Source organism: Ciconia boyciana, chromosome 2, assembly GCF_034638445.1.
Source record: "Ciconia boyciana chromosome 2, ASM3463844v1, whole genome shotgun sequence".
Classification (NCBI taxonomy): Eukaryota; Metazoa; Chordata; class Aves; order Ciconiiformes; family Ciconiidae; genus Ciconia; species Ciconia boyciana.
Genome location: NC_132935.1, coordinates 17,976,490 through 17,991,640, shown reverse-complemented (window position 1 = coordinate 17,991,640; position 15,151 = coordinate 17,976,490). Strand labels below are relative to the sequence as shown.

The window sequence follows — 15,151 nt, the reverse complement described above, 5'->3', positions numbered from 1 at the left end:
AGAAAGACTAGACTTCAGAAATCCAGTCCAACTGGACCAACCTGGTTGCTTCCTATGATGAAAAAACACACTCAGTGGATGAGAGGAGAGCTATAGTCATAATTTACTTTGCATATAGGAAGACGTCTGACAGCGTCCTTCAACACCTTCTTCACAAATTTGTAAAGCATGTTTGGGACATACAGACCACAAGATGTTTGGAAAACTAGCTATACTGCAGAGTTCAAAGGATCGTGGTTAAAGGCTCAAAGTCAAACTGGCAGACAGTTATGAGTGGAGTTCCTCATGGGTCAGTAATGGGTCTGATAGTATTCAATATCTTTAAAACTGATTTGAATGATGGGATTGGATGCACACTCACCAAGTTTGCAGAGGGAGGAATGGTAGTTGCACCGGAAGAAAGAGCCACCACAGAGAGACACCTCAGTGGGCTGGAAGGCTGCGCCAACAAGAATTACATGAGTTTTAGCAAGGATAAATGTAAAGTCCTACACATGGGGTAAAATAAGTCCAAGAAGTAGTGCAGATGAGGGTCTGAGGACCAGTTCTGTTGAAAGGAACCTGGGGGCCTTGGTGGACAGGAAGCTGAACAAAACCCAGCAATGTGCCTTGGCAACAAAGCAAACAAACTGTCCTGGGCTGTATCGGCAAGAACAGAGCCAGCAGATGAAGGGGTGTGATTATTCAGCCCTATTTGGTACTTGTTAGGCCAAATATGGAATGCTGTCCATTTGTGGTTCCTCCAGGTTGACACATTGAAAAATTGGAAAGGGTCCAGTGGAAGACTACCAAGAAGACTGGAGAACTTGACAGATAAAGAAAGATTGAAGGAACTGGGTTTGTTCAACCTGGAGATCAGAACTCTCAAGGAGAAATCTAATCACAGTCCTTTGCTATGTAAAAGGTAGTTATAGAAAACATAGAGATATTCTCTTCACAGGGTGCATGGAGACAGAATAAAAGGTAACAGGCACAAGTTTCTTCAGGAGAAATTCCATCTGGGTATAAGAAAAAAATTCTCCCTTGTAAGAACTATTAAACATTGCAATAGGTTGCTGAGAGAAGTGGTAGAATCTCCCTCATTGGAAGCAGTGAAGACTTGGCTTGAGACAGCCATGGATTACCTAATCTAAGGCCCTGCTTGCAACAGGCAATCAGATGACTTCCTGATGTCCTTTCCAGCCTAGACTTCTCTGATTCTTGATCACTGTCTCAGTGTTGAAAGGAAAGAATAACTGAGTGGGGTTTCACAGAGGTTTGTCCTGGGTCAGGTTCTTTCAGTATTTTCATTAACACCTTGGACAGCAGAATGAAGTGCATACTTATTAAATCTGCATTTAACAAAGAGCTGGGAAGGACTGTGAATATATTAGCAAACAGAATTAAAAATGAGAAATTGAAGAAATGACATTAAAATAGGATGCAATTCAGTAGAGACAAGTATAGGGCAAAGCAGAAAAGAAGGAATAATAAATTCAAAAATACAGTATAAGGGGTGAGTCATTTGGCAGCAAGTCTTCAGGGGTTACAGTAGCTCAGAAATATAACCTGAGTAAAAAATATCCTACGGTTATGAAAAGACAATGAAACTGGAAGACACGCACATAGTTATAGGTAGAAAAATGTGTGAAAATATGAGAAATAGTTCCTCCTCTCCACTGAGCACTGGGAAAGCCCCTTCTAAAATACTAAACCCATTTTTAGAAACTATATTTTTAGAAAGACATGGACCTATTGGGAAAATGATGAAAAAGGCTGGATGTCTATAAATACGACCTGTGAGGAAGGACTGACTGAACTGCTGTAGGTTAGTTTAAAGAAGAGCAGGTATTCTTGAAGTATATAATAAGCCATTGAAAAGATGAATTAAATAACCTGCTCTTTATATAGAAGCACCTGTTGAAATAAGTTGTTTAAGTACAGGAACAAGGGTTCACATTTGAATTAGAAAAATTCTTCTACTTGCAAGGCTAATGAAGGACTGAAGTGCTTGAGTAGGATCTAAGAGCACTTTCCTTGGAAATAAAGAATGTTAGACAAACATCTTCTGGGAATAAATACAGCTGGAGTAAGGAAGTAGTGCTGACCTGTTAGGACCACTTTTAGCCCTATTTATCTATGATGCATTACCTGTACATATGGGGGTGTGTCTACATATACACATATACTGTTAGTCAGCATCACATTTAAGAAGTCCAGATACATGTCTGCATTTCAGAGAGAAGTGAGGCAAAGGTGGATTTTTCAAAAATGTACTACAGGTAAGTAAAGGTATTTATAAAGGCAAGATCTAAAATTCATAATGTACATTCTGCTTGCATATCCATGTTAATCAAACTGATGTTTACAATCTATCAAATGAAATATACTGAGTCCATGAATTCATTGTTGTTTTAAAAATCACTTTAGTCAGTGAAATGAACTCACCAAAATAGCAATACGGAGCAAAAAAAACTGTTCTAAATTTATCAGACCCCAATTAAAATACATAGTATCAGTTGTTCCTTTTTCTACTAATAATCCAAATTACTTTGTTGCTTGCCTATTATTTGGATGATCATGATTTAAACCATAAATCTTGTCTCTCCTTTAGTTTTCTCAGATACAAAGAATTATTTCAAAAACACTTTTTCTTTCTACAGATTAGATGAGCTTTTCCAAAATACTGTACTTGTTGCAGAACTTGTTGCTGACTTGCCAGCAGACTTATAAAAGGCAGCATTCATAAATGTTTCACAGGGTCTGAGAAACAAGAAAGCACAAAACAGGAGCGGCAGGCATGAAAATAAAAAGGCTAATCGACCAACTGTGAATAGATCTATCCGTTTCATTTCCGGAAACGTAAATGAGAGGAAGAGATTTATCAACTGGCAAATTGTTTCATAAAGTAGATAATTGTCTCTGCTTAAGGAAGTTGGCTTTGTAATAATGGCATTGCCCTGTAGGGGAACACGGTATCCTATGGCAGATAAATAAGTAGGGTCTCAATCCTGAAGTGTTTAAACTTTCTCTCTTGAAGGAAGTCACAAAGAAGTGGATGTAAGCAGTCATGTTATTACAGCCACATGTATTAAGCATTTCTTGACATACGAAATAATTAACAACTGCAGAAATTTTCATCTTCCAAATAACAGACTTCAACTGTAACTCAATGTGCAGTAAATGCCTGGGCAAAGATTCTCATGTCATTTTTTGAACATTTTTTTTCTTTCTCAGGAAGGATCGGAAGACATTGTTTGTTCTGCTGTCCTGTAACAATGGTATGCTACAAGATTTGCATGAGGCCAATTAAATTGGAACAAATTTAAAAATTCCCAGCAGAATTTTAGTCTTGCGTGATGCATTGATCTTGAAAAGTCCAGCTAAAAACAAGTGTCTGAGAGGATGAATCCACTTTAAAATTTCAATAAAATGCAGAAAGTGACCAGTTAATTTTCAGCTGCTACTTATGTGAATTTATCTGCTTGTCTACAACATAGAGCCATACTTTCCTCATAACTCCAAATTCTAACTCCTTTTCAATATACCTTGTCTATAAATTACAATGAGGCAAATGCCTTGATTTTCTGCCATATTTCTTCACTAGGTCCATCTACCCGAGTAACTGCTATTGTGCTACAGTGATGGGATACATAAATTATAAAATAGATTTTAAAAATTAAAAAAAAAAAAGAAAAATAAGGGATAATTGTTGGTAAACTACAAGATAATCCAACTGCAATTAAATCTAGTCAGGATATCAGATATAACTTTACAATTTTCTCATACTCTCTTCTAGAAGTCAAAAGGTTCAAAAATCAGCCAAACCTCCAGAGTAGCATTTTCCTGGAAACTAGTCTTAAGGTCTAAAAGATGTTGATAATCTACAATATTTGCTTATATTTTGGAAGTGATGTATCAGTTCTCCTTCTCAAAGTCCTACTATATTTCTCTTATAGAAATGCTTCAGACTTATTCCAGATTCACTTTCATGAATATGATTTTATGCCAGTTCCAGCTGGTATATGATAACTCCTAAAGAGAGTTAATCTTTAATTTTTGGCAAGCAGTTATACTCAGCCACTCATATGTCCTATGAGAACAAGTCCTGAGGATTTATAATGTCAAATCAAATGCATCTAACAGAATTAGAAAGTTCCTGTTTAGAATTCTGCTGAATTGCAGTATATTAATGTAACTAATTATTGATATTCACATGCCATTTTTGAAAAATTACTGTGGGATTTTTGGTGTGTGCACAATATAATTTATATAAATGAATGAAAACAATTGCAAGCTGTATTGTTCAAATAGGAAACACCACATGATAAAAAGCAGCATTTTAAGTGACATTTCAGAGAACAACAGGTGAAGTATCTAATATACCACCTGTGCCCTTCTTATGTGAAAAGCTACATCAGTTCACAAGAAAATATTAATTTCTTGCATAAAATAACATTTATGCATGATTGCCTAATTTGTTTGCCCAAATGGTTTGTATACAAACATGCAAGTTCAACAAGCAGATGCACACATATTCTTGCAGCTACTCTCTTCATGTTACTACGTGATATTTACGCTACTTATGCAAAATTCTTTCAAAATGTTTATTGTATGTTCTGTGCATGAAACTTAGAGAAGACTATTAGTCTAGAAGAAATGTTTATATTCCAGCTTTAGTATCTCTAAGAGTCTAATTGAAACATCTTGTTAATCAAAGGAACCAAAATCATAGCACACCAAAGGTACTTAAATCAGTAATTTTAATGCAACTAATGACACTCTAAAGCATTTCATATTTGACAAACTATAATATCTGTACCATCTGTCTGACTTTTCACCATATGGCATTGTATCAGTTCCTAATAACTTTCTTAATATTGGTCCTCTGCTTTTTAAGGTGGAATTAGCTAGTTCTATGAAGTTGATGAGTGTAAAGAAGTGAAACACTGTCCTTTCATTTGTGAATTACATGTTCTACCTATGAATAATGGTGGTTTTAGATATTTAGTTAACACACATTCTGCAGATTCACATTTAGATAGAACTTTATCAGAACTGCTAGCTTCCAGTGGATTTATTGCTTTCTTTTTCTTTCTAGTTGCATATTAATGCACATTTTATAATTAGGCCCATGTTTACAGACGTGATTTGTAAATCATTATACCACGTTAGTTCTGAATATAGTCATACTGGGGAAAAATAAAAAATGGACTGAAGAATGTGGTTACCCTTTTATACTTAAGTACTTTGATACCTGCTGCTATTCAGTATTCAAAACTTACACAAGAGTGAAAAGCAATATATTTAACAACCATTTATGCTTGAAGGCCATAGTCCCCAAAAGCTACTGAGCTGCCTTTCTAAACTTACAAGTAGCTATGCATACATCTGTCTTATCACAGTACTGTTGATAACACTATTGTCTGTTAGGAGAGATACTTTTTAAAAAAACCCTGACAGTGTGTAACTGTATTTTGGTATTGACAAATGAAATGCTAATTGCAGTATGCTTTCCTTTTAAAGTGCCTTTTCAATGACAGATTACTAAATTGTATTATCAGATACATAATACACAGAGGATAGCAAGATTCGTGGTACAGTTACCACTTATGTTACCATTTATGTGGGATATGAAAGCCAAGAATGTTTAGAATGTCATTTTATCATGGTTATCATACAAGAAATATATAAATCCTGTCATGCAGCCACACTTACATGTGATCTTAATGATGATTTTTTTTTTTATGAATCAGTTTTGAAATCTGGGTGTTCTTTCATTTATAAAACACAGAAAATAGGGATTGGAAGAACTTTGAAAAGATATTTAGTCCATTACCCCAGCTCAAGATGAGACTACATGTACTGAAGCTTTCCTGGATACATATGTATATCTCAGTTGTTTGTGAAAACTTCTACTCACATACCTAAATATTCTTTACTTCAGAATTTTTGCTAGTGTCCAACCATAAACTTTCCTTTGCACAATTGTAGCTCATTATATTTTATGGTTTCCCTCTTCTTTCTCTGGATTCTTTTTGCTCTGGATCAAAGCAGTCCAATTCTTTCCCACTTGTTTATATTAAGTTATATTTTAGAGAATTTTGATCCTTTTAAATATTTTCTTCTGTCCTATTTTCACTGGTCCACACCTTTCTTGAAACTTCATTTCCATATCAGAGAAAATCAGGGTTACCCACATTGCATAGCTTTAGGGACCTAAGGTGGGAAATGGGATCCTTGATTTAATCAGCTGTGTCTGACAACCTCCTCCAGCGAGCAATCTACAGACAAGACTAACAGATGCTGTCACACTGTTTAACAGTGCGTGTGAACACCCTTATACAAGTATACAACACCCAGTTGGTTGCACTGGAACATTAGGAGACTACCATCCTAAGACAGGTATCTAATTTAAGATATGTGAATACGCTGAGAAACTCTACTAGATAAAGCCTTACTAGTTTTACTATAAATAAAGGTTTCATTTATGTGCATTACATGATTAATTCTTCTATGCATGCATGTTTCTGTGTGTGTGTATCTCTTTAGCAATTTCTAGTAATTATACATACATATAGTACACAGTAGTAGGATATAAAATGTTGATATTATGTATATTTATATGTATACAACTAAACTTTTTACTTGATTATGTCATATGCTGTTAGTGAAGCATATACCACCATGACCCATTGTAAACCTATTTCTGCAGCTGTAACACCTATTATGTTTTTCTTCATCTCAGATTTGGGTAGCTGATTATTCAAACCTACACCTAGCACTTCATTCTTATCCATAGTGAGTCCCATTTAGACTGTCCTGGTATTCTATTAGCCAAAAAAAAAAAAAAAAAAATTACACATGTAATTTTCCAGCTTTTGTGGATTTCTACTATACAACATCTGGATTCCACCCTCAGATTTTTTCACCCTCTTCCCCTGTTCAGAAACATCTGGACATTACTGTAAGTATCCATAGCCTTGAATTACAAGATAAATGTCCCTTCTGTTTCCTATACCCGAGTGTTCTTTGTGAACAAACTACTCTTCAATATTAGGCTTTACTGTTATGCCAATTTACACACTAATATTTTCATTATATATATAATATATATATACACTAATACTTTTATTCCTTGATTCAGGTATTCATCATACTTCTTGCCATAGTATTTGGACATCAAATATATTCGGCAGAATGACTTTGTGCTTTTCTTCTCTTACATTTTTCTGTATTTTTTGCCCTTTATCCATTTGGTCAGGGTCGAAACCAGCTGTAGACTTACTTCTCCAGTCCTTATCAATCCTAAATTCAAGTCTTTCTCACCTGCTTAGCAAATATGTAATGAAGGTGCTTCATGAACTACTGATAGTATATTGAATCACTGCAATTTTGAAATCCATCTTGGTGAGTCTTAATATTTAGCATGTGATAGATTTTCATCAGCTCATTATGAAGCCAACTTCATAATGTAAATTCCCAAGTAAAATAAGCATACTGAAATACAGACAAAGTTCATATCAAACAAAACTGTATAGGTGGGACCTTTTTTACTAAGAAAGTGGGGACACTAGGATTAGAACTTCAGGTACTTACAAAATATTAATTTAATAGGATTGGCTATCAAACAATATATAGATGTGAAATGAACAAATCACTATAAGGGTAAGAATTCCTCTTTACCTTTACACACAGGTCTATGATCACTCCATGCAGCAAAAACTTCAGCTATCCTCTGACAGGTGATACTTTTTGAACCTTGTAGCACATAATCTTCATCGCAGGAGAACTGTACTGTTGCTCCCAAGCTAAAATCAAACAATAACACAAAAAGAAGAAACATATTTTTACAAATAGGTACCAGTCATTTTTTCCATTCTTTTAGCTATGACAGTCCTGACAAACAATACAAACATGTAATCCAGCAAATATGATTTTTTGCTCTTAGTAGTAAAAGGCTGCAGGCTATGTACTAGCCTGACAGTGCACAGCGTTCAGCTCTCTCTGGGCTTGCTTTGGCCAGCTGGTTTACCTCTTTTTAACAGTCATCTGGAGGTCAAGTGACTATTGTCTGACCTAACTTCTGACTTTGATATAGTAAAGGTTTGACAAGCCTGGACACTGTGTAACAAACAGTAGCTATTTATGTTAACTGAAGCTAGGAAACAACGAGAAAGAGATACAAGGAAATCACCTAGAAGAAGAGCCAAAAGGTCACCCACAAGCCTGAGGAAGAAATCCCCACTATAAACATTGTGTTCCTCCCCATGAAGACCTCAGCATACAGATGACTTGCTGTAAATGTCCCCCACTCCTGACTCTTCTTGAGGAAGTCTGGTGCTTTTAACTTTAGAACCAGAGGGTCGTTGGAAGGGGCAGCTCAATACCAGAGAAACTGATTAGATATTAATAAGGTTTCTTGTGTTAAAAAAATGTTATATTTTTAACAAGACTTTCCTGTATTAATTTGGACTAGGAATGCATTATTGTAAATAGACTAGTAATAGCTGTTTTTTTATATTTTGATTAGTAGGTTAAGATATTAATTAGGCTAGCAGTAAAGTCTTGACTCCATATAAGTGGTGTGTTTTCTCTTGACAGTAATAACATTCTGAATGTAACAACTACTAGACAAGGAAAGTTACAAGGTGAATATTTATTAACATTTGTTCCTTTAACTGGCGTATGTTTCTCAAATTAATGGAAGAAAATAAAAGAATTCTAAAAACATCTTTCTAGGTATTTAGCTGTGATTACTTATTAAGTGATAAAGCTGGCTTCAAAGATTTTGTACTTTTCCATATGGAGCTGATATTTGGTGTTGCAAACTTGGCACAGAACAAAACAGGAAATAAGCCCAGAAAAACTTGTTTTGTTTGTTTGTTTTGTTTTGTTTTGTTATGTTTTTCTGAGGGGAGGATTGAGGGGTTTTTTCCAGTTTGGAAAAGTTAAAAAAATGAAAACATAAATGTGTATTATTGAGATAATTCTTCTTCTCCTTTAATATCATTATTGTTTCAAGTCCTGATTACAGTTAAAAATAGTCAATATATCAGGCCTTTCTCTGACATCAGTATCTTACACTCCATAATTTCAGCTTGCTGTTTTTAAAGACTCGTCTGTCACAGTTGCAAAAAGTATTTCTATAAAATGTAACTGTGGACAACCTATAGTGTCACAAAGGTCTTCAGAGAGCACCTTTTACCTTATCAGTTGCTAAATGATCATCATTATGTTTTTTAATTAAAAGGTGGTGTTATTATTTATCCTATTCCTTACGTAAGACTGACGAGGAAGAATCATAAATCTGCGATTTAGAGTGTTACCTCATGCTTGTGCCAAAAATTAATGACATTTGGGAAATACTCTTCTTTTCCCCTCCAATTATGAAGGAATAAACCCAAAAGACTAAAGTAAAGATGTTATTGAAGAAATTCTGAGAAGAGTCAAGTGAACTAAAAATTAATATTTTTAAAATCTCATGTATGATGATACTGCATTTTGTAGTGAAGGATATTTTCTAAGTGGAATTTGGAGGACTATCATCACTTTTATCACCCTTATAGTGCATACTAATAAAGCTTTATGTTTTGGTATCAAAAATATGGATGAAACCTTGCAGAAAAAAATCATACAGCATTTTACAATCTTACAAAAATCAAACTCCGCATTGATTGTGAAAAGATACTTGCATACGCATGACCAAGACTAGCATTTTACAATAAGAAATACAACAAAACACAGTATTTTGAAAAGGCTTCCAAAAAAAAAGTCATAAAAATAGAAAAGCACAAATTCATTTTCCTTCATTATTCTTATGGCCTAATATTAACAAATATTTCCTTTATATGTAATAGCTAACAAAAATTACATGACCAATGGTATTCCTGAGTCTAGACACAGCAAATACTATGGATGTTAGTAAGTGTAAAGCAGTAGGGCACAAAGACCCACTCATAACCTAACTAAACATAGGTGTGCTGATATTCTGTGAAAACAGAAGAGCAGTCCTTAGTCATGGGGGAATAAGGGAAGTGCTGATATAAAAGCAAACAGCATGGTGAAGTAAATTATTTTTTAATGGCATTTGTCATTGTACTTTTGTTATCATTCCCAATGATTTTGTGTACATACATATCTGTATACGAGGCTTGTAAAAATCAGTTTGGAAATCTGAATACCTCAAAACTATGTAAGGTTTTACTTTCTCTATTCATTCTACTATAACCGAAAAGAATAATTTCTTTAGTTAACTACCTGTGCAGAAAAGGAATTAATTTTATTTATTTATTTATTTTGGTACAGTTCCTTGAAAAATCTTTCCTCCTAATTTGGTCATTGGGAAATTAGTATATCATCAATACTGAATAGTAGTAGGGCATTTCATTCTAACTCAAACATATCAAAATATCAGATCACAGACTCACTGATTTCGAAGAATTCTGCATAGATTTACATTTAGATTCAATCAGGACCTGAATTAACTCTTTTTATGGGATAATGCTCACAGTAAGTGCTTTTCAGATCTATTCTAGTCAAAATACAAGGTGACTTTTGTTTCATAACACACTTTTTGTATAGAATATTAGCTACCAGATCTTAGCATCCGGTCTTTATTTAAACTTTTTCTTAATGTATAACCCCTCAAAGGATCTCAGAGGCTTTCCTAACTACATTTGCCTTGATAAATTATTTTATATGTACACATGGCTTACAAGACTTTGGCCACACTGTGCATGCAATTCTCTGGGTATTTTAAGATTAAACATGGACTAATTCCCCAAAAGTCTATGTTATAACAGCTTTTATGTGTGACCTTGTAAGTTATGGAATTATCTGACCCTCCTCAGATGGATGCCATAGATCTCTATCCCATTTTCCAGCCTTTGCTATGCTACCTATTTTAAAAATGTTGGTTTGTAAATCTCTGTAAGCAAAGCCTCTGTACTGGCATAGTTCTTCATCTACCTAAATAAATTATTTAAGGCTCTTTTACATCTCTCTACTGGCACTTTTGCAAAGAGGTTGGAAGAGGTCTGAGGATATCACTCAATGATACGATATCACTATTGATTTGGCTGGGATCTTCAAATCTGGGTTTGATCCTACAAGGTATAGCATTCCTTTTTGCTGAAACACATACTAAAATTCCCTGCAGGGTTTGGCTTGTAAAGAATGAGCTCTGTTTTTCTTTCCTTATAGCTGGGGATTTTAGTGCCGTAATAGTAATTTCAGTTTCAGTTCAATTTACAAAGGCAGACAAAAAATTAAAAAGGCGGAGCACACATTCCAGATATTAACTTTTGTTAGGTAATCAGTTCAAATCGTCTATGATGAAAATAGCTACTAAAGAAGATTGATACTAAACAGAACAAGAATTACATTTAAGGGAGTTAGAAATGTTAGATGCTTGAAAAGGAATGGTGTCAGCACAATACATCTGATGAAATCTGGGGAGTACCTAGGCTTTACAGAGACATAGATAATAAGTAATGAGGACACGAAAGATGATACAGTCACCTGAACAGACATCTCAGAAAAGGAGGATTTGACAGTGGATAACAGCTCTATAAACTATTCCAAAAACAGTTCCTATTTGTATAAGAATAAGAATGTTTGTGAAAGAAGGGGATAAAGAAGAGCTGCAGAGTCCAGGAAAATAGAGGAAGATATAAAAGTGAAAAACTAAGAAAAATAAAAAAGTAAGCATAATGTAAAGGCCCTTCCAAGGTAAGGCTGAAAAGCTTCTACATGAGACTGAGGAAAGAGACACACAGCAGATCACAGAGTTGGAGGAAATTTCAGAATTATGAAGTAGAAAGGTGATCTTATCTTTAATGTTAAAAATTATACTCAGATACTCCAGGGACTATACGGTTAGGAAGGTTCAAAAGGTAGCAATTGGGAAGACAAGAATAACTTTCTCAAGATTAGATTTTCACAGGAATCTATCTGCTGTAGAAAGTCATGTTGAGAAAATCTGAACCTCTTTGATTATTTAAAAAAAAAGGAGCACCTGAAAAAAAATAACATGGAAATATATTTGCTTTAAATAACCATTGACTGATTTAAAGAGGAAACACTGAGCAGGAAGTACACCATTTACTAAAAAAACTGAACTGATAGTATCAAAACTGTAACTGGCAAAAATTCCAGAGGGTTGAAATGATTATAAAGACTTTACAAGCCTGGTAATTATTTTTATCACCTCCAAAAGTATAAATAACATTCACATTACCGAGTCTACATGTCCAAACCAGTTTTGATATTAAACTGATATTTGATAGTATATGACTGTAATCATACTGGACTCACAAACACAGTGAGACTGGAAAATTTACAATATCTGTAATGTGTGCCATGTGAGCGAGATCTAATAACGGCAGTTAGATAAGTAGATGATAAAACACCAGTCTAAGAAAGAAAACAGAAGAGCCAGAGATCAGTTCCTACGACAGATCAACTAAAAAAGACAATAATATCAAAAATCAAACAAGCACTTCCTGTCTGAAAGGTCAAAAAAAGGATCAAAAAATAAAAAAGAAAAACCTGCAGGAAATCTGTAAAATCCTTCTGGACTTGTAGTCTAAGAATGGCATCCATACAGGCCAGCATATTGACTATCATGAGCTTGTCAAGAAAATGTTAAGAAAATGGGTCTTTCAGGAACTTAAAAGCCTAGTCGAGATTAACATCTTTTGATGTTTTCCTGTCATTATCTACCTATACAATCTTTCAAAAATGGAAAAGCATTAATTCTTTCACAGTTGTCTAGTAGGAGAGATCCTTCTTGTTTCTGCTGACGATACTTTTTCTCCAATACCTTTTACATATGACGCACAAGAATTCAGTTCAAAATTAATCTTTCTCTAAAAAAGGTTTAGTAACTGAGTACAGGACGGTAAAGTGTCACTTCCTCCCCAGGTATAGTACATGAGGTAAATATGATGAACTTTCATAAAGGACATGCAGATTACCAGGAAATAATTATTAGCTATAAAACAAAATTGAAAAGTTAAGTTTACATCTACACTCCTTAGACTTAGCTTTCTGTAGAGCACTTGGCCATGGGTTTGATGTGGATCTGGTGTGGTGTGGTGAGATACCAGCAATTTCAGTAGAGTTTTTTTTCTTTTTCTTTTTCTTTTTCTTTTTCTTTTTCTTTTTCTTTTTCTTTTTCTTTTTCTCTTTCTTTTTCTCTTTTTTTCTTTTTTTCTTTTTTTCTTTTTTTTAGTTGACAGAATCTTAAATAATTTGAGGACTGTGTTATAGGCCAAAGAGGCATTCTTGATAGGATGAAACTGATGATATCTATTGCATGTCCAGAGGTACTGCATGAGGACATGTGGGAGGTCTGATCAAAGCCTGCTGGTGTGTTAGAGAACTACAAATTGTGGAGAGAGAAAATCAGATCATGGAAGCCAGTTTTGGGGGACTTGCCCCCGGAGTAATCTACCTCCAAATTGTGGGCAGGTATTATTTTAGAGAAAGCTGGCAGAGCAGTCCAAAACAGACTGTGGGAACAAATGACCAAAAAATAGTGTGGACAATTAAGGGCAGTTTGATTCCCTGACTTACATTTGATCCAAACTGCTTACCAGATGAAGCCCCTTCAAAGTGTGTGTAGACTATATCTGTTTTGTAAATCTCAAGATAATTGAAGCATGATATAGCTATGGAGTTGTTCATTATTATATAGAATATAGACATGCATCACCAAAAAAGAAAAATCTAAAGGACAGCAGGAAAATCTCCAACAAATTTCAAAAGCAGAACATATTCGGCAAAAAAGTTCTGTCTGTGGATGCAGCCAAAGGCCAGACTGGGTTCATTTAGTCCAGTACGCTAACACTGAGCGTGATGAAAAGTGAATGCTTAGAGAAAAACTTTAGAATATGGCAAATATGTACAGTTCATCTTCTGCTCATTACTATATTTCAATCATTTATGGTTAAGGAACTTTCTGAACTGGAGCTACTAAATTAGTAGTCCCTGGGTGATTAAATTAGACTCCCTGGGCCAGCTCCCAGCTAGAGCTAAGACTGGTAAGGCACACTAGTAAGAAAAAGAGCTCCTGTGGGTATATTAATCACAAAAGGAAGTTCATATACAATGTGGGTCCATTAATAAATGGGTGAGGCAACCTTGTGGTGCTGAAATCCAATATGGAAAAGGCAGAAGTACTCAGTGCCTTTTCTGCATCAATTTCTACAGCACATCTGCTCCTAGATATCTACATATACCAGCATGATTTGGGAAGAAGAGGGACAGCCAATACTGGGGAGCAACAGGTGAAAGAAGATGGCTGTATTCAAAGGCAGGGGGCCAGATAGCTTTCACCAAAGGGTGCTGAAAAATCTGGCTGATTCTATGCAAGGCTGGTATCGTCTATGAAAAATTGCAGTGATGAGGAGAAGTTCCTACTGACTGTAGAAAGGCTAACATTACATGAATTTTTAAGAAAGGCAAGGAGAAGCTAAGAACCTCATATCAATCCCTGGAAAGAACATGTCCTCTAGGAAAGCACAAACAGGGAATCAGGAGCACTTACACACATTTACCAAAGGTGAATGATATGTGATCAACCTGATTGTCTTCTAAGACCAAATTACTGTCTACACGGACCAGTGGTAGATGTAATAGAGCTCGATGTAACAGTGCTCAATATCAGCAAAGTTTTTGACACTGTCTCTTGCAGCAGTGTCTTTTGGGAGCTGACAAAACATACACTGAATACATAGATTCAAAAGTGGCCTGGCAGCTGTACTCAAAGGGAAGGAATCAATGGCTTCATATTCAGCTAGTAGCCAGTAATAAGCTGAGTACTAGAAAGTCAATATGGGGTCTTTTGCTGTTTAATATTTTCATCCTCAACCTTGATGGTGAGACAGAATGAACTCCCAGCTAATTTATGGATCATACTAAGCTAGGAAAAGTAGCTGACACACTGAACAGCAGAGCTTCAATCCAGACACTTGACAAAGCTGAACACTGGGCCAACAGAAACCTTGTGAAACTCAACAACTAGAGGTACAAATTTCTGCACTACTGATCAGTCATGTGTTCTCAACCTGAATAAAACAAACTGTATACTCAACTACATTAGAAATTGTGGCAGAAGATCAAGTGATATTGTTACTCAGCTGGTGAGGCTGTATCTGCAATATTA

General features: G+C 35.2%; 1 protein-coding gene across 3 annotated transcripts in view; it reads right to left on the bottom strand.

The window, feature by feature from the left end:
• Positions 1–15,151, bottom strand: part of CSMD3 (CUB and Sushi multiple domains 3) — a 782,968-nt gene that overhangs the window by 461,012 nt on the left and 306,805 nt on the right. For all 3 annotated transcript variants that reach the window (XM_072852006.1, XM_072852007.1, XM_072852008.1), the window contains one exon: positions 7,666–7,790. In XM_072852006.1, the coding sequence (XP_072708107.1) occupies positions 7,666–7,790 (125 nt within the window). The remainder of the gene's footprint in view (positions 1–7,665; positions 7,791–15,151) is intronic.